The sequence below is a fragment of the Mesoplodon mirus genome, assembly GCF_964341445.2.
Source record: "Mesoplodon mirus genome assembly, chromosome: 1".
Taxonomy (NCBI): Eukaryota; Metazoa; Chordata; class Mammalia; order Artiodactyla; family Ziphiidae; genus Mesoplodon; species Mesoplodon mirus.
In genome coordinates, this window is record NC_138976.1 from 8,128,529 (window position 1) to 8,146,392 (window position 17,864).

General features: G+C 49.0%; 1 protein-coding gene across 2 annotated transcripts in view; it reads right to left on the reverse strand.

Annotated features, from left to right (window-relative positions):
• STXBP1 (syntaxin binding protein 1) overlaps nucleotides 1-17,864 on the reverse strand; it is a 71,495-nt gene that overhangs the window by 12,187 nt on the left and 41,444 nt on the right. For both annotated transcript variants that reach the window (XM_082614852.1, XM_082614853.1), the window contains exons 5-17: nucleotides 17,587-17,665; nucleotides 16,363-16,466; nucleotides 14,507-14,655; nucleotides 12,710-12,794; nucleotides 11,803-11,933; nucleotides 10,220-10,327; nucleotides 9,047-9,107; nucleotides 7,643-7,708; nucleotides 6,928-7,008; nucleotides 4,573-4,711; nucleotides 3,741-3,850; nucleotides 2,602-2,703; nucleotides 530-615 (exon numbers count right to left, since the gene is read on the reverse strand). In XM_082614852.1, the coding sequence (XP_082470978.1) occupies nucleotides 530-615; nucleotides 2,602-2,703; nucleotides 3,741-3,850; nucleotides 4,573-4,711; nucleotides 6,928-7,008; nucleotides 7,643-7,708; nucleotides 9,047-9,107; nucleotides 10,220-10,327; nucleotides 11,803-11,933; nucleotides 12,710-12,794; nucleotides 14,507-14,655; nucleotides 16,363-16,466; nucleotides 17,587-17,665 (1,301 nt within the window). The remainder of the gene's footprint in view (nucleotides 1-529; nucleotides 616-2,601; nucleotides 2,704-3,740; nucleotides 3,851-4,572; nucleotides 4,712-6,927; nucleotides 7,009-7,642; nucleotides 7,709-9,046; nucleotides 9,108-10,219; nucleotides 10,328-11,802; nucleotides 11,934-12,709; nucleotides 12,795-14,506; nucleotides 14,656-16,362; nucleotides 16,467-17,586; nucleotides 17,666-17,864) is intronic.

Here is a 17,864-nt window from a genome sequence, read left to right on the forward strand (position 1 = left end):
ACTCCATTGTATGAATGTACCATGTGTTTTTTATCCATTCATCAGCTGATAGACATTTAGGTCATCTCCACTTTTGAGCTATTAGGAATAATGCTGCTAGGAAGACTGGTGTACTGTAATTTTAAACAGGGTGGTTAGGGAAGATGGCAGAAGGTAACAATTTATTAAAGACCTGGATGAGAAAAGAGGTGAGCCATGCAGAGATATCTGGGGACAGATCATTTCAGGCAGAGGGAAAAGCAAGTGCAAAGGTCCTGAGGCAGAAGTAAGCCTGGTGTGTTCGGGGAAGAGCAAGGAGGCTGGTGTGGCTGAAGTGGGGGAGGAGTAGGGAGTGAGGGAGGAATGGGAAGCCAGGGAAGGGCCTCATGGGCCGCTGCAAGGACTTGGCCTGCACCCTGGCTGTGACGAGAAGCAGTGGGAGGGTTCCCGAGGGTCATGCAGCATCACAGCAGGACTGCCGTGTGGCTGCCCTCCAACCGGACACGGTGCCGCTTGCTCCCTGCTCGCTTGCTCAGGGACTCACACTCACCTGACCGCAGTGGTGCTGAAGGAGGCAGAGGAGCGGGTGGAGATGTACGGGTAGTGCTTGGTGTCAAGTCTGTCTTCAATGGTGTCCTGGAAAGAAGAGACACAGCTATCGACCGGCCATCTCTTTGCAAAGGGCTGACGCAATCAAGGTAAGACAATTCGAAGAACAAGTCACTCAGCCAAAATCATGGCCAGCTTTGCAACAACCAGAGCTCCCCTGTCCGCTGCCCGCTGCCGGGTGCCTCATGCTGAGCTCGGAGCGGGCGGACCAGATGCTCCGTAACCAGCGGATACAATGAGATAAGTTTGTAGGTCTGCTCTTGAAGAGAAGTTTTTTAAAAAAACCTGCATTGGGCTTCCCTGGTGGCACAGTGGTTAAGAATCCGCCTGCCAATGCAGGGGACACGGGTTCGAGCCCTGGTCTGGGAAGATCCCACAGGCCACGGAGCAGCTAAGCCCATGCGCCACACTGCTGAGCCTGTGCTCTAGGGCCCTGAGCCACAACTACTGAGCCCACCTGCCACAACTACTGAAGCCCGCGTGCCTAGAGCCCGTGCTCCACAGCAAGAGAAGCCACTGCAATGAGAAGCCCGCGCACCGCAACGAAGAGTAGCCCCTGCTCGCCACAACTAGAGAAAGCCCACACGCAGCAACGAAGACCCAATGCAGCCAAAAACAATAAATAAATAAAATAAACTTTAAAAAAATCTGCATTAATTTTTCTTGCTTCTCTTCCACCCTTTTATGTTCCATGTGAGGTTATAAATGTCGCATCCTGTCCAATAAACTCCTGACCCTTGCCATCCGTCTTGAAGACACTAGGCATGGGCAGTCTCTCAGGCAACCTGAGGCCTTACAGCCTCGGTTTCCCAAGGGCCTAATTATCTGGTGGGTGGATCCAGCTACCCACCCCCTGCTGCCGAGAAGTCTACACTCCTAACAGCTACCGTGTGAAGCCCACACGTCTCTTTGGGGGACTGGGGTTGTGGGGGGAAGGAAAAGGGAGCAGAGAACAAAGGAGGGAATGAGACAGTGCAGTTGGTCCACTCTGCCAAGCAAAGACACGTGATTGGTTTCAAGATGTCTCATGTTCACCCATCGTTTTGGTTTGTGGGTTTTAAAAATAGGAAGCTGACTCACTACATATACTTAAAATATATTTATTTTAACGTACTGTTCAGTGGGAGCACATGGACTGCTATGAATTAACAAGGGGATCCTGGCCAAGACCTTTCATTCTCTGGACCCCAGTCCTGTCCACCTGTCAAGGGCAGGAACTGGAAAGACCATCTCCAGTTCCCACCCCAAAGCTCCCAGGGTGCGTCAGGATTCTACACAGGGTTTCCTCGACCTCGAGCTACAAGAAGGGGAGGAAGGGACACCGCTGGGCTACCTGACTTTCACAGATACGAAGCACCTACTATGCGCAAGGCTCGGTGCCAGAGGACATGTCAGGTGAGGGCACAGGACCAAGGTCTAAAACGATGACCCAACACAGAGAGCAGCACACACATGTCAAGAGTATCCCTGACACATGCTGTGGGAGTCCAGGGAGGCCTCTGTGGTGCTGGGTGGTCAGACAGGTGGGCCAGTGTATGGGACTTTGCAGGAAGGCAGGATTCAGGAGGTGGAAAGGAGAGTGAGAACTCCAGGCAAGAGACAGGGCTGCACAGAAACACGATCGGCAGGGTCTCTGGCTGACGTGAGGGCTGAGGGAGGGGAGCAGCGGGAGAGGAGGAGGATGGGCTGGGATCTCTTTCCAGAGGCCCTCCTGCCCTGCTGCTTCCTTAGCGAGGCGCTCCTTACTCACAGGACCTTCAGGTGCTGTGACGGGTTTGGTTCCTTCGGCTGCAGTACCATTGAGGGGTCTCTACTGTGGGGCTCAATCGTGTGGATCTGAGGATCCACATCTGACAGTCTCCTGGGGCTGCTCTGCACAAACCCTCCAAGGCCTGAGTGCTAATCCCTGGGTGTCACTCCCACCCGAGGGCAGGTGAGGCTGAAGCCCCCAGGCCTCAGGTGCAGAGCCCTGGGCCCGGCTGCCCCTGTGCCCTCGTCTCGGCCCGCGCTGACCTCCATGATGTCTTTGATGATCGGGGTCCATCGTGAGAGCTGGTAGGTCTGCTCGCTGATGCGCTCCTTCCGCTCTGGTTTGCTCCTGCGACGCAGCGTGGACTGAAAGCGAACACATGAACCGAGGCTCTGAGTCAGCGCCTGGGCCCACGAGGCCTCGCTGGCCCCTGGGCTCCCTTCCGGGAGTCAGCCCTGGCAAAGACTTAAGAAGTAGGGAGCTTTTCCTGCAAAAGCCCGGACGATGCCCCGTGGGCTCCAGCCCAAGAACCTGGAGCAAACTTGGTTCTTCAAAGCCAGGAAAAATGGCAAACGTGGGTCAAATGGAAAAGTGCCATTTCTTACAAATGCAGGGAGGTAAAAAAATTAGTTTGTTGTCAATTATAGGAGAAAATACTGCTTTGGTGTGACTTTGATTTTGCTTCAACAGCACGGGATGCACTGAATGAATCATCTCTGTTCTCATTTGGTCCCTCTGTGAACAAGGGCCTGAAAACACCAGATGGCCCCCAGTCACAGGTCTCTGGTGGCTCCGGAACAAAGCTTTTGACTCTAAGATTCCAGAAGGAGCACACCTACAATCCTGCTTTACCAGCACTGAGGCGTGAGCTGACTCCCTGCAGGAAGTAGGGTTCCTACAAGCAAGGTTCCTGGCGGGGGGCTCTGAAGAGTCCTGGAGCCCCCCACCCGGCCTCTTCCAGAGCTCATGGCTGGTCGGCCCCCCAACACCTAACCCCACTGGGTCCTGAGTCATTGTCAGAGAAGCAGACCCAAAGGTGGCAAGGCGGCATGACACTAAGCGTTGTGTTCGCAACCTCACAGTAGATGCTGAGTCTAAGTGTCCTACGGCAGAGCCAGGCTGACTCAAGACACGTGGGACGGGGCTGGCATGACTCCTATTTGGGGCGGGTTCACAGACACAGCTCAGCTTTGTGACTGTGTGTGCCTCCTTGACGTGCCCGCCTGGGTTCCTGGTGCTACAGCTTGACTTTATTTATACCCCTACACCTGCATCCCTCTGATTTTACATTTTCTCTTCCTCCGCGTTGAGTGTGTGTACTGTAAGCTGCCTTAAGTCAGCCAGGGGAGAAGAGATGAGAGCCGCTGTCTCCCCTCTGCCTCCCCCCGACGCCGGTGCTCACGTCCGTGACGATGGGCACCCCGAGGTGGGCCATGTTGGTGATGATCTCACTGTCCTCCGGGGGGATCTGGGCGTGCTGGATCAGCTTGTTCAGGTTTTCCTCGGTGATGCCTGCGAGAACGAAACCCCGATCACCACACCGGCCCCTGGACATCACACGCTGAGCAGCAGAGCCAAGTGCCTGGGGGGACGGTGCCCCTTCTCCTCAGGATTAGTGGGAACTAATCCGCTCATGGCATCAAGTTTACTGTGAGACAAGACAAGATCAGGACTCCAATTCCACTCTAGCCTGAGGGCTATGACCATCAGCAGCTGCCCCTCATGGTCTGTATTTCCATCCGTCTCCTGTTTCTCAGCCGTCACCACCACCCCTGGCCCACATCACGGTCAGCTTGGACAGGAGAGCCTCTGTGTCCATCTTTGGCACAATGGACACCTACGGACACTTATGGGCAACATATGTGGGTAAAAACCAGTTATTTAAAGGCACAGATTACAAATGTGGGGCAAGTTAAAAGTATCTAGCAGAAACGCTCTAATAAACTGGCCATAAAGCCAACAGACTCTCCCAGCTGTCCCCACCCTGTCCTCTTCGAATTATCCTGTCCCTTTGACTAACTCCAGAATCACTGGGGGATACTCAGCCTCTAGTTGCAACTGATCTGCCTACATGACATTTCCCCAGATGTAAAGAGCCCCTCAGATCTTATTAAACACCCCTTTCCTTCCTTTTTCCTTGTCTTTTACACTGTTTTCCACTTTGTTCTCTCTCTCCCAGCTGCCTCATTTTCCCCAAGGGCCTATCCCCCTCCTCTATATCCCACCGTTCCTACCATTCTTCAAAAAGATGTAGAGAAGGATGATGCGGATTTTGTCATAAGTGCTGACATTCGCGTCCAGCAGAATGGGGACAATGGCTCTCATGGGGTCCTTGATCTTCTCCCCTTCAGCATCCGTGCCCATCGCCAGGTCCTGCAGAAAACACACCATGTTGACCCCATTTCTGGCAACAGTCTGGACAAATGGTAACTATTAGAAAGCTGGTTATCCATAAACGTCTGGGATGTTTAGTTTGGTTGGGGGAAGGTCTTCAGCAGGTGCTTATGCTCTCAATTAATTAATCAGAACGGGGGTAATCAGCACTGGTATCTACGGCGTCAGTGAGAACCGAGGAAAAGCCCCAGGCTTCGCTTTCCAAGACCAGAAACCATGCTGATTTGCCATCTTGTTTAAAGGCAGGCTGTTCCCTCCAGGTGAGTTCCAGTGTACGTGTGCCAATTCCTCAGGGAAAGCCTCAATCCTGGTAGGTCCTCAAGAGGGACAAAGCCCTACAGAGGGATCGGGGCTTAAGGGGATGCACTTCCCACATGTGAAAAGCTTCAATATTATAAGGTGCCTCCGCCTGGCTGGACTCTTTCTGCTCCACTCTCCTTGGCACAGAAGGCTGTGCCCGCTGAGTTTTAACTACTCTAGGATTTTAACCTCTGTTTTTAATCTTCCAACCACTTTTAGGGAGAGGAGAAAAAAACATGGGCTCCCTGCAAATCCCACTGAAGGAGATGAAGGGGGAGGGGGTGCTAACAGTGGGACTGAAGATAAAGAGTGAAGTGAGCACAGTCTACGGCCCCGCCCTCGCAACTCAGGCAAGAGGCGGATCCATTCTCAACAGGCCCGAGAAAGCAGCACATCAGTCTCAGCAAACCAAGAATGATTTGGTCTTGTTCTGAGACCAGCAGCTGCAACTTTCTCTGGAGCTCTTACAGAGGTTGCCGGAAGGTTGCCTTTTTTTCTCTAAAGATCCCAGGAGTCCATAATGAGCATGATCTCAAGCTCAGGCCTCTACCCAGCCTGGGCCAGAGGAAGGTGGGGCCCCTCTCCAAGGCCCTTTCCCAGCTCAGCGCAGCCTCAACAGACATCTGCTCAGCAGGACCTGGCTCTAATACTGCCTCAAAGTCAGATTTAATGTGACTACATGGCATAGGGAGATCAGCTCGGTGCTCTGTGACCACCTAGAGGGGTGGGATAGGGAGGGTGGGAGGGAGACGCAAGAGGGAGGAGATATGGGGATATATATATATATATATATATATATATATATATATATATATATATGTATAGCTGATTCACTTTGTTATAAAGCAGAAACTAACACACCACTGTAAAGCGATTATACTCCAAAAAGGATGTTAAAAATAATAATAAATAAATAAATAAATAAATAATTTAATGTGACTAGTTCAACGAATACCACTGGGCACTTCTGGAAAAATGTAAACTTCCAAGGATGAATCCCAACTGTGCTTGTACCGTTCGCTCTAGGGATAACCTATCTTCTGGAGAGTCAAGTTCTTTTGGAGAGGACGCCTTTACGTTTGCCAACATCACCCATGAAATTGATGAATTTCAGCAGGGCTACTTCCCCGTAGGAGAGAGTCCATGAATCAGGGCTGGTCTTACAAACCTACCTGAGCCTGTCACATCAAACCAGGAGATTTAACTCTTAGCCTCACACTGAGAACTTAAGTTCTTTTTTCTGTGAAGAGGGACCTTTGGCTGAGGCTTCGGCATCGTGGGATGACCTCCCCTCCCTTAGAAGCTGACCCTGGTTGAGGAATGTTATCACATGTGAGGAATGTAGTGCCAGGATGAGTGACTCGACACGACACTCCTGGAAAATGTGGCAGCTTTGTCATGTCCCTTTGCAGACGAGGAAAAGAAAGCAGAGAGAAACAAGCACGTCAAACCAACCAGTGAAGGGGACAGAACTCCGACCGCAGCTGGGATCGGGGAGGCTGTGGGAGAATTTCTGACCTTCGGCTGCCCTACCCACTTTCAGCCTCTAGGTCTCCAAGCTGCTGTGGCTACGGCAGGAGGGAAAGACATTCAGGATACAACCTTCAGCCAGCCCTGTCAATGTAGGGCTCAGCGCTGCGTACATCTCTCTTCTGCCATTCCAGGGAGCCTCTGGTAAGTCAGACATGCAAAATCCAAATGGCATGGCATTCCAGACCAATCTAGTCCCTACCATTGAGCGTGGAACTGCACTGGCTCCAGAGAGTCGAGACAACACGATCTAGCAGGCTTTCCCATTTCTATTTCCTATGATTCTGCAGGTGTTCGAGGTCAGATGTTAAAATTCAGGTAAGCAAATAAATGGGCCTGGCCGAAAGAGAAGGAAGAGGCCCTACCTGTTCCACCCGGCAGAGTTTGTCCACGGTGCCTTGGTAATGCTTCATGCAGTCCTCGGCAAGGTGCAGGTGGGTCGAATACTAGGACAAAGCAGAGAGCGTGTGGTTAAGGAATCACTCGCTGATCTGCGCAGCATCTACTAAGCACCTGCCAGGTATTGACACGGTGCTAGGCACCCAGGCATCTCCAGCCTCATAAGGGATAGGAAATATGCGTTCAAGCAGGTTCACAGACACCGCTGGGTAGAGATTTGTGTGTGTCGGGAAGAGGGACAGACCACCTCCTACAAGAGTCAAGAGGAAGGAGGAATCCTTTATGGGGGTGGGGTGGGGTGATGGTTTCACAGGCACCCACACATCCTTTCATACTCTTCCCTCCAGCAGGTGGCGCTCAATCCTCCGTGCCTTCGTGTGGATATAGTGACTCGCTTCTAAGGCGGAAGCGATGTGTGACTCCCAGATCATTGTGACTTCCTCCGAGCTCTCTCTCTCAGGCCCATGGGGTGAGGAATTGGAAGGATACAGAGAGGAAAAGATGAAGAAGAGAAAAGAAAATCATGGGAAATAACCTGTCTATCCCAACCTTTCATTTTTTTCTAATAAAAACTGAAGATGACTAAAAACCTGTGGATTTCTATGAATCAGCAAGGGTAGAGGAGACTTTTTGCAGATGTTTATACTCACGATGCGAATGGATCATTTTGGATCGTCATACCTTGCTGAGCTCTTTCTGGTACTGGGGCATTTTCTTCAGCATCTGGGACAGGTCCCGCATGGTGGTCTATGGGAAGAGGGAAGCACACGGTCTTACTCCAGTGGCCCCCCGAGCTAAGAGGGTGGGCAAGGGGGGTGGGTGCAGGGCAGGACAGCAGCCAGCACCGGACTCCCGAGGGCTCACTCTGTAACCCCCCGAAATGCATCTGTTAAACACAAGATCACGTGAGTTTAGATTACCACCTCTCTGGCTCAAAAAATTATTGATCCAAATACCGCGACTGTCTTATAGGTGGGGAACTGACCTCTGAAATCTAGCAATTATGTTTTATTTATTGGACTAGAAAGTTACTGAGAGCATAATTCTTGCCAGGAAAGAACAGTTTTTCCTCTGCATGCTGCTTTTCTGCATACTCAGCTCAAGCAGTCATGGAATCAATTCACATTTCATCTCCGCAGAAAGGATGTAGTTGTGTAGACAGGTAGGAAGTGGGGAGAAGGGAAGAGAAGGCTGGAATCTGCATCCTGACAGGTGGAAGGGCTCTGCTGACTTTCTAATTGGGTGACCCACCTAATCCCATTCATGTACCTAAAAGAAATTTATTGAATGACTACTACATACCAGGCACTTTTAGGTGCTGGAGATACAAGGACAAAAAGAGTTTCTGCCTTCATGGAGCTAACACTGAGAGGAGCCATTCTAAGTGAGTGGCTTAGCACACTCTTGGAGGGAATCATGAGTGTGGGTGCAGAGCAGAGATACCTCCCTTGTCTTGGCTCAGAGAAAACGATGCCTGAGCCCAAGGAAAGGGACCTCATAAGGCGAGGCCGAGGCAAGGAACACAGGGATGGCTTGAGCAAGGCGATGGGGGCCAGGAGGAAGGAGGCAGAGATGAGAGTCTGTGGGGCCCAATGACCTGGGCGCTTTAAAGCGTGTCCACGGTGGGGCTTGATTCTACTGGAATCGGGAAATCGCTTAATGATGCTCAGCCAGGGAGCAACACAGTCAGAGCGGCATTTCTCCTAAGAGGAGTAAAACACCTCTGATAAACAGTCAGGAGGACGAGAGGCCCAGGTGAATTAGGCTATAAATTCTACTGCTACCACAAGCTCAAAAAGGTTTTAGCAAGTTCTTCTGGCTTAAAGTGAATCATGATCCAGAACAGTAAACACTAATCTTCAGAGTAACAAGGAGAAGCTCTCTATAAATATCAAAAGGCGGGGGGTTCAGATCTCAATTTTGAATACAAAAATAGGACAAAATGGTACAGATGAAAAGAGGACCATGACCCCTCTCAGCCCCCAACTCACTAGTCCCGTGCTGAGGAGGCATCTTCCCGGCCCCTAGAGAGAAAGCAGGGATTTCTGCTTTCTCTGGAGCACTGGAGCATGAGTACGGGTTTACCTTCTCTCCAGTATTCATTCTCTTGCTGGAAGAAAAATCCTTCAGAGAGCGGGTGACTTCCCTGGAAGACAGAAGGAAGCAGCTAAGCCTCAAGGCGGCACCAAGTGTCTCTGTATGATGTTATAGGAGTCATGCAAGATTCCTCCTTTAGGAGTATGTGGCGGCTTTTCTTGCCCGTAATGCACACATCTAAAGTGATTTTCTAAGAGGAGAGACAGATACATCATTTTCCTAACACTCTAAACCAGGGGTCTCCATAGTGGAGTGTGCAAGACAATTTGAGAGCAGAAAAGAAAATGTTAGGACATCTATTTATATAACTTTACTTCATCCTTTTCAAATTTATGTTTTTTGTATATGCTATAAAATATGCGTATTAGTACAATAAAGCATATATTTAATGCATGAATAAATTATATACTGGCGATGTGAATTAACATTTTTCTAAAGTTGAGTGATCCAAAAAGTTTGGAAACTACTTTTCTAAACAACAGAACTATCCCAGGCTGTAATAGTTTCTCACTCTTCCTTGTGAATTTCCTGCCGGAGAGCACCAACTCAGTGTAGCAGAATGTGTCTTTCTGCAAAAGCAAGCTTGTTACCTACAGTTTAAAGGTCTTATTAAAAACTTTCCAGTGTTAGAAACATTTTGAAATACTTTCAGAGCAAGGTACTGGTTTAGCACATGTGTCAGTAAATACATCAAGGCTTGCTCAGAAGTTTTAGGTATGACAACAGGGAGGAAGGGGACACACCAGCTATATAAACAAAAACTGAACTGTATGTAGTGGAGTCCGGATCCTTCAACAGAACAAACTGGCTTCAAGTGTTTAGTGTTTATAAAGCATCTTACTGAGAGAGCTACAAAAGCTTTCTAAGAATCCTAAAAGCAACCCTAACACAGAATGGATTTTCTAACTTCATGAAGTTGGTGTAGCTTGAGCTCAGATATCAGAAGGGGTTCATCACCCCTTCTGATGATGCTACCCCTAAGTAGCACGTTGGCGACTTAGCAGAAGCAACGAATTCATGCACTGGTGAGCTCTGGTCAAGTTGCCCAGAGAACGCACACCAGCAACCGGCAACTGTGATTGCCCGTGTCGGTGGGGTGAGCCCTGGAGCTTGGGGCAGGGCTGGCAGAGGCTAGGGGAAGGGAGCAGGGTGGGCTCTTACTGGGACACCTCCGCGATGTGCTTGTGGCGTAGTGCTATCCAGAGGTCGTCATCCTCGTCCAGGAGCACTTCCTTCACCCTCGCCTCTCCGATGCCGCTGGTCTCATACCTGGAGAGGAGACGTCCCACAAAGTTCATCCAATCCCCCTGGTTTAAAACAGACAGATGGGGCTTCCCTGGTGGCGCAGTGGATAAGAATCTGCCTGCCAGTGCAGGGGACACGGGTTCGAGCCCTGGTCCGGGAAGGTCCCACATGCCGTGGAGCAACTAAGCTCGCGAGCCACAACTACTGAGCCTGCGCTCTAGAGCCCGCGAGCCACAATTACTGAGCTCGCGAGCCACAACTACTGAAACCCGTGCCCCTGGAGCCCATGCTCCGCAACAAGAGAAGCCACCGCAGTGAGAAGCCTGCGCACCGCAACGAAGAGTAGCCCCCGCTCGCCACAACTAGAGAAAGCCCACGCACAGCAACGAAGACCCAACACAGCCAAAAACAAATAAAATAAATTAATTTAAAAAAAAAAGTAGAACTCCTCCCTCTGGAAGGAGCAGGAAAGAAACCAAACAAACAACAAAAAATAACAGACAGATGTTCACACAAATCTGTCTGAACATCAAGCAAGCACCCAACCATCTGATGTGTCACTATCTATGTCGGGTCTGCTGCATCTAAAAAGGCTAATGACTTCTTAGGCAGAAAGAGACCCAAAGGTCTAATCAAAGTCAACTGACTTGAGGTCCTGGTTTAAAACCCCCAGGGTCAGTTGATATGAGCTCCATCAGAGCCACCTGGCTCAGGTGTGAAGTCAGGTTATAGGTGGGTTCAGAGGTACTTGAAAGGGAAAGGTGAGGATCACACTTGTTCCTGGTTGGAAACGGCCTGGGACACCATCCTCAAATGTGTGGGACCTAAACAGCATTCTGCAGCTGCCTGCAACTGGCCCTCAGCAAATTTTCACATGTGAGATCATGAACATCTAAAGGAAAGCAAGAATTACAGGTACGAAAGGGGAAAAGCTGAGATTCAGTCGTATTTTTAGAACCTTCATTTTGAAACAACTGTCTTTACGGTTAATGTTATAAAATAAAGGACACGAGAACAATATAGCCTGTTCCCATAGAAAGAAAAATAAGTTTTTAGAGACTGAGTTTCTGATGATTGCTACCGAGAAAAATGTTGTTTATAATGAAGCAAACTGCAAATAAAATTCAGTAGGAAACTCCTGTTGATATATTTTATCATCATCATATTTCATGATCTGTAGTTAAGAAGTTTCAACTCTGAATAAGTTATGCTCTTACACACACAAGTCCACATATTAACACACCCAAGCCAGCTATGAACTGAGGTGACGTGAGCTGTGAAATAAAGATCGAAAGTTCTTATTCTCTTTGAAAGGGAGAGGAGTTTCTGGCTGGTGGTGCAGCTGGACTTTGGGAACTCACAGAAAAGCTTGCGGGCTTATTAGCAAGACTGTATCAATGCACCGGATTTTCCCAGGGTTAACGACAGCCTTTTTCTTAAATTAGAGGTGTGTTTGGTTCATTTGCAAAGCTGCAGTCACACCGGGTCTGTGTACTTACTTGTATACATCATTTTCAATCGGCAGCAGGTCGTAACTCATAGCCTGAAAAGTCAATTCATGAAGGACGGGGGAACTGGGGTCGAAACCGCGGTCCAGGATCAGGAGCTGGGAGCGTGCCTTGTCTGGGCCCTGAAGGAAGGACACAGGGAATGGTCTCATGAGCTGCCCCATGCAACTCCCGCTTCTCCGACTAGCATAGCTACCCCTCCTGTGAAAAGTGGCAGCAGGATGGAAACTCTGACTCAAATAGCACTAAGGCCATTTACTGCTGGACAAGGACACCAGCACACACCATGTGAGAATCCAATGTGTCTATTTCATAATGAGGGCCCTTTGTTGTAGATCCAAAACTGTGGCTGGGGTCTAAAGTGAGCTTACGTAGGGGAGCACCACCAAGGTTCAGCTATAAAGGGTGACCCATCATCCAGCCGGCCTGGGCCTGACGGGGTCCCCAGAACCTGGGGCTGTCAGTTTTTAAATCAAGATAGTGATGGGATAGTTCTGTGTCTTGATCGCAGTGGCGGTTAACATGTATCTACACGTGATAAAATTGCACGGAACTGCACACGCGCACGTGCACACACACACCCGAGCACGTGTACTAACTAGTGAAATCTGAATAAGGTCTGTCAATTTTCTGGTTTTGATACTGTTCCACTGAGGGGGTCCCAGGAGGCAGGGCTGTGGGTGCTAACGCTGGGAAAGTCCCAGCAAAGAGACACAAGTTGGTAGCTCAGCTACACTGAGCAGAATCTGTATCGCCTGCCCAAGGGCTTGAGCTCACTGCGCAGGAACAAGGGCGCTTGCACACACTCTGTGAGCAAAGGAAGCCAGCTGTGCCCAGGCTGCCACATGGACACTGTGGTCGCTTGGTGAGAGAAGCACGTGGGCCAAGTAAGACGTACCTCCCCCATTGTCGGGTCATCGGCTTTGTACGCGTCGAGCTTGTCCTGGATTAGCTGAGCCAGCAAAGCATTGTCCTTGTATTCCCTGACAAAGGAGGAGGGACAGAGGGTGAACGGCCCTGCCCCAACCGATGACACTGTCTGCCCTCAGGGAGGAAGGCAGGACAGTGTGGGAGGGTCAAGGGAGACACAAGCTGCATCTGTACTGTTCTTTTACAATGAGAATATACTCACTTTAGATGTGTAATTTAAAAGGACAAATAAAATACTTAGCTCGGTGCCTGGAACATAAATGATTTTCCAGTTCCCTTTAAAAAAACCAAACTATCCAAATGGAAACAGAGGTAGTATTTCCAAGCGGCTCCAGATGAACAACCACCCTTCAGCAGAGGGTCCTAACCAGCCATCCTTTTCCCACGATCAGGCTGTCTGAGTCTGACCCACCTGACTCTCACTTCCCTCAATTCAAATTCCCTCGGACCCTGTTTTGTTTTGTTGGAAGTGACATTTCTGCCAGCAGAGCCTGTGGACCTTCCACCTTGTCTGAGCTGCATAGCACTTCCTGGGCTCCTCCTGGCGATGTTTACCCTGTGGCTGCTGCCTGCCACCTGGCCACGCTCAGCGCAAAAGCAGCTCTGATCCCAGCCCTATCCCTCCAACGAGTGAACCCCAAGACCCCATTTCTTAGCTTCCACCAGGCTTCTGTCGGTGAGGACCCTAACGGAGGGGGGCGTTGTCCCATGGGTGCACATCCCTGCGGACAATGAGGTGATGAGGATCCCTGCACTTCCTGCTCAGACCCTCCGTTCCTCCTGCTGTGCCCCCCGCCCTTCTGGCTTCTCCTTGTGGGACTGTGACTCCCACTCATGCTCCCGGCTTCACACTCCCACACCACTGCGTTCACTCCCTGTGCAAATCCCCCAGAGGCAACCCAGTGATAACCACTGAAGGGCATGATCCCAAACTTGGCATCCAAGGCCTCCAGAAATGGCTTCACCTTGCCCCACTGCCCACACATACACCACGCTAGACTACCACCCCTCCCCAAACTTGCCCTTTGTTGTCCAACGTCACGCTTCTGCTCATCCCAACTGTCCACACAAAATGCCCCCTGCTCCTCATCCGTCTACTGAAATCCGAGCCCGTCCTCCGGGACTGAGCTCAGATGCCACTTCTGCTCTGAAGCTGTGCTTGCTCCTCTCAGCTCAAAGGGCCCTCTCCCTGCTCTGGATGCCCAAGCCTATGGCCTGCACTGTCCTAAGGCACTGGTCTCACAGGCCTACATAGTAGGTGTACACATCCTACCTGCCCTCCCAAATCAGGGGTTTCTAAGGGCAGGGGCTGTGTCTTCAGGTTAAGTCCGCCTGCCTAGCACTTAGCACACAGCATGTAAGTGATAAGTGAATGACCTTATCAAATCTGAGAAATGTGTCCTTTGGAGAATTATTCTCCTTGTATTTTATCTTACTCTGAAACATCCTTGGCAAGGTGGGTATTTGATTTTTAAGGTTAGGAAGAGATAAAAAATTGTAGGAAACCTGGATTGTAGTTACAGGGAGTTCACATTTAGTTATTCACTAACTGAATATATGTATTTCATGCCCTTTTCTGTATGTATTGGTATATTCCACAATAAAATTTAGAAAAGAGCAAAAACACTGGAAAATAATTATAAATGGAGACGCTCAAATCTTGACCCTCTGGAGACAACTGCCAGAGGAATGGCAAGGCCAGAGGAGTTCCCTGCTTGGGGACACGTGGGGGGGCCACTGAAGGCAGACCGGGGTGCCGCCTTACCCCCGATACCGCACGGCCGGGTACTCCTTCAGGGTGGCGCACAGAGTGGCGATCTGCTCCGCCAGGCGCTCCAGGATCGGATTCTTCATCTGAGCCTTGTGGGGACTGTAGAAGCTTTGGAAAGAGTCAGCAGAGTCCAAGGAATACACCTGAGACGGAGAAGAAATACATATATTTCCAGAACGGTGAACTGTCATATTCATCCAGAATGGTGAACCGTCAGAGTTTTTTCCAAGCTGGTAGTGAGGCTGGGTGTCTCAGGTTTTCATTTCTTCTACGAACACAGCTTGGGTGTCTGCTGGGTGCCAGGCACTGTGCTAACCACTTGGGACTGTAGTGACCAAACCACTACTGCCCTCAAGGAGTGTGCAATCTTGCAGAAAGAGGCAGACAACAAACATAATGAAAAGTAAATTTTACGGTATTTGAGAAATGGGTACGTGTATGAGAACATAAGAAGCAGGGAAAGAATGCCCACAGGATGGACAGGGAGGACACGAGGCCTCCTTGAGGAGGGGATGTTTGAGCCAGGGCTTGAAGGAGGTGCAGGGTTTCTCCCCAGCAGGGGGCGCCCTGAGGAACCGGCTGGTGCCAAGGCCCTGAGGCAGGCGTGTGCCTGTGTCTGATGACCAGTGAGGAGCCCAGGAGGAGAGCAGGGGAGGAGGTCTTGGCACACCACACAGGCCGTTCATTATAAGTTTGAATAAATAAGGGACAGGCTAGAAATTGTGCTGTGACTGTAGCAAATAAAGGAGCTCTGAATGGATTTAATAATTTCCTATCCTCATAGTATGTTCTAAGCTTTTTTTTTCTTCTTTTTTTTTTTTTGGAGGGCTCTCGAAGACTAAACTTCCCTCTTAAACTACGAGTCTACCAGCTATCAGTGTTCTCTCAGAATCTCTATGAGGTAAACTACCCTGATCTGGAAAACCTGAGGTTTTAAAAAAAGGTTATTACGTTTCAAAAATATACAAAATATAGTATGGTTGAATATGCTAAAGTTGGATTTCGTTCAATCCAGGTGGTGACAGGGCTCACACAGAGGAAAAAAACTCCTGCCCTCAAGCTGAGATTAAGCTTTAGACCAAGTGAGAGACCAAAGAGACTGTCTTTTTAAATATTCACACTCTATTTTTTCCATCTCTTCTTAAGCAAGAATTGGTCACTCTCTGGCGTCTAGAAGCTGATCTATAAAGACCCGAAATGCCACAATCATCTCTTACCTCTACAAAATGCATAGAAGTTGTGTTATTTTTTGTTTCTTTGCAAGGAGGAGGCATTTTAACAAATCTTAAAATACTAAGGTATAAATTTTGTATGTTCTCTCATGATCAGCTTCACCTTTACTGGTTTAACGACTTTGTTTTTTCCAAGAGGAGAGGTTTTGGCACTTGAAGCGTTAACAGCTCATGACGAAGGCTACCATCTGTTCCTTCGGCACATGACAAGCTGAGGTTATCTCTACATAAAAACAGTCTCCTTTGCAGCAAACGGGTGTTGTCCGATCCCTTCCCCTCCCCTCCTCCCAAGCTCTTTCTGGATTGGCTACTTTTTGCTTATTCAAGGAGTCAGCCAATAGGAGTGAACAATGTGAGTGAGGATGAAATGAACACTGAGAAGGGCAGGATGGCTGCAGAAAGTCAGAAATAACTGGAGACTAACACGAGGGCATCATGGGCAGACCCCTAAGGACTACTGTTGCCATTACATAAGCGTCCACTCACAACGCGTCATTCAGCAATCCCCTCCCCCATTCTCTTTACTGCACCCCTGCCCCACCCTCTCACACGTGGCCAGAGTTCCTGAGAGAGTAGCCAGGATGTGGATTTTCTATGCCCTCCCCCACGCAGCCTCACCTGGGATTCATATGGGAGAAATGCAATGTTGATTTCCGTCAGAGTTCTGATGACTTTGGCTGCTCGAGATTTTACCAGCTCGTTAAACAGGGCGTCTGGACAAGCTGCCAGAATGACAAAGACAGTAGGTTTTCCTGCCCATTTTCTGGTTCATTTCAACATTCGCACATGTATTTTATTAGGATTTAAAAAAGGTAAATAGAAAGTTCATCCTACCCGACAACCTACTACCTCTAGGGTATAAAAGGAATAAAAGGAATACAAAACCACCTACAAGGCCCTCAATGTATAACAGAGAAACAAATGGCAATAAAGACTGAGATATTGAGAGCTAATAAAAACTATTTTCTGACATTAGGAAGAGGAAGAAAAGGAACCAAGAGAGATCAAGAAGGGATCAGGAAAAGGCCTCTAATATAAACAAACAGCACACATCTGAGATACTTATGAAAAATAAAATAAGTAAAGAAAAATAAAATCGTTGGGAAATGTGATGCAGACATTTCCCCAGGCCCTCTAAGGAACTCAGCTGCACAGGAGTCCCACTTGGTGGGGGAACCACGATTTCTCATGACTCTTCCGGGCCAAACAGTTTCAGGTCCCCAGAAATGTGTCATTGGTTTATTATTACTAATGCCATCTGCCTGCTTTCTTTGCCACCTGTCTTCAAAGAGTATAAAATTATTCTTTGCAAGAACCTTCCCCCATCTGCTCAGTGGTGAGTTTTGTGGGGTTTTCCCCAGAGAGAACACAGGGTGAACCGTCATTATTGTGCACTCTGCACTAGGTTCCATGCACAAAACCTCCACAAAGCAAGAAAACAGATTCTAGGACAATGATACAGTTCTACCTGATACAAATACCACCAGATCAGAGTGTCTTTGTAGTTGAAAAGTAGATGGAAAACACACTGCAGTTTACAGTGATATCTGGAAGTCTATACAATGAAACACCAAGGCTGGCATCGGAAAATTCTTCTCAGCATTAAACATGCTAGACCTTAGAAGAGGAGCTATTTTTTTAATCAGGAAGGGACTGCACGACCTAGTAGGTTTGTATTTGTGGGCGTTTATTTTTCTCTCTTACGCAATTTGTCTTCTGAAGAGAAAATAAAAGATCAGGACAAAAGTGGGAACAACCCATTTCTTCCCTGTTGGCCTGGCTTGGTTGGGGTCAGTCTGGCTGTGCAGGAAGGCCGGGGCGGCAGCTGACAGCTGTACTCACAGTCAGTGAAGAAGACGTGCGCAGCCCGGTACTTGGCAGTTGGTGGGTCCTTAAAGTCACTGATGAGAGAGTGGACAGACTGTGGAAAGGGAAAAAAAGGGAACTGAATCCGATTCTAGAAGCAAATGGAACCTACATCTGAACGGAGTCAAATCCATGCTGGCTTCAAGCTACATGCACAAAATAGCAAGGGATTTCTGATGTATAATTCTAACTTATGTTCGGCCATAACTGAGTTATGAGGATTTAAGATTAGGATTGTTTCAGAGTTTAGATGA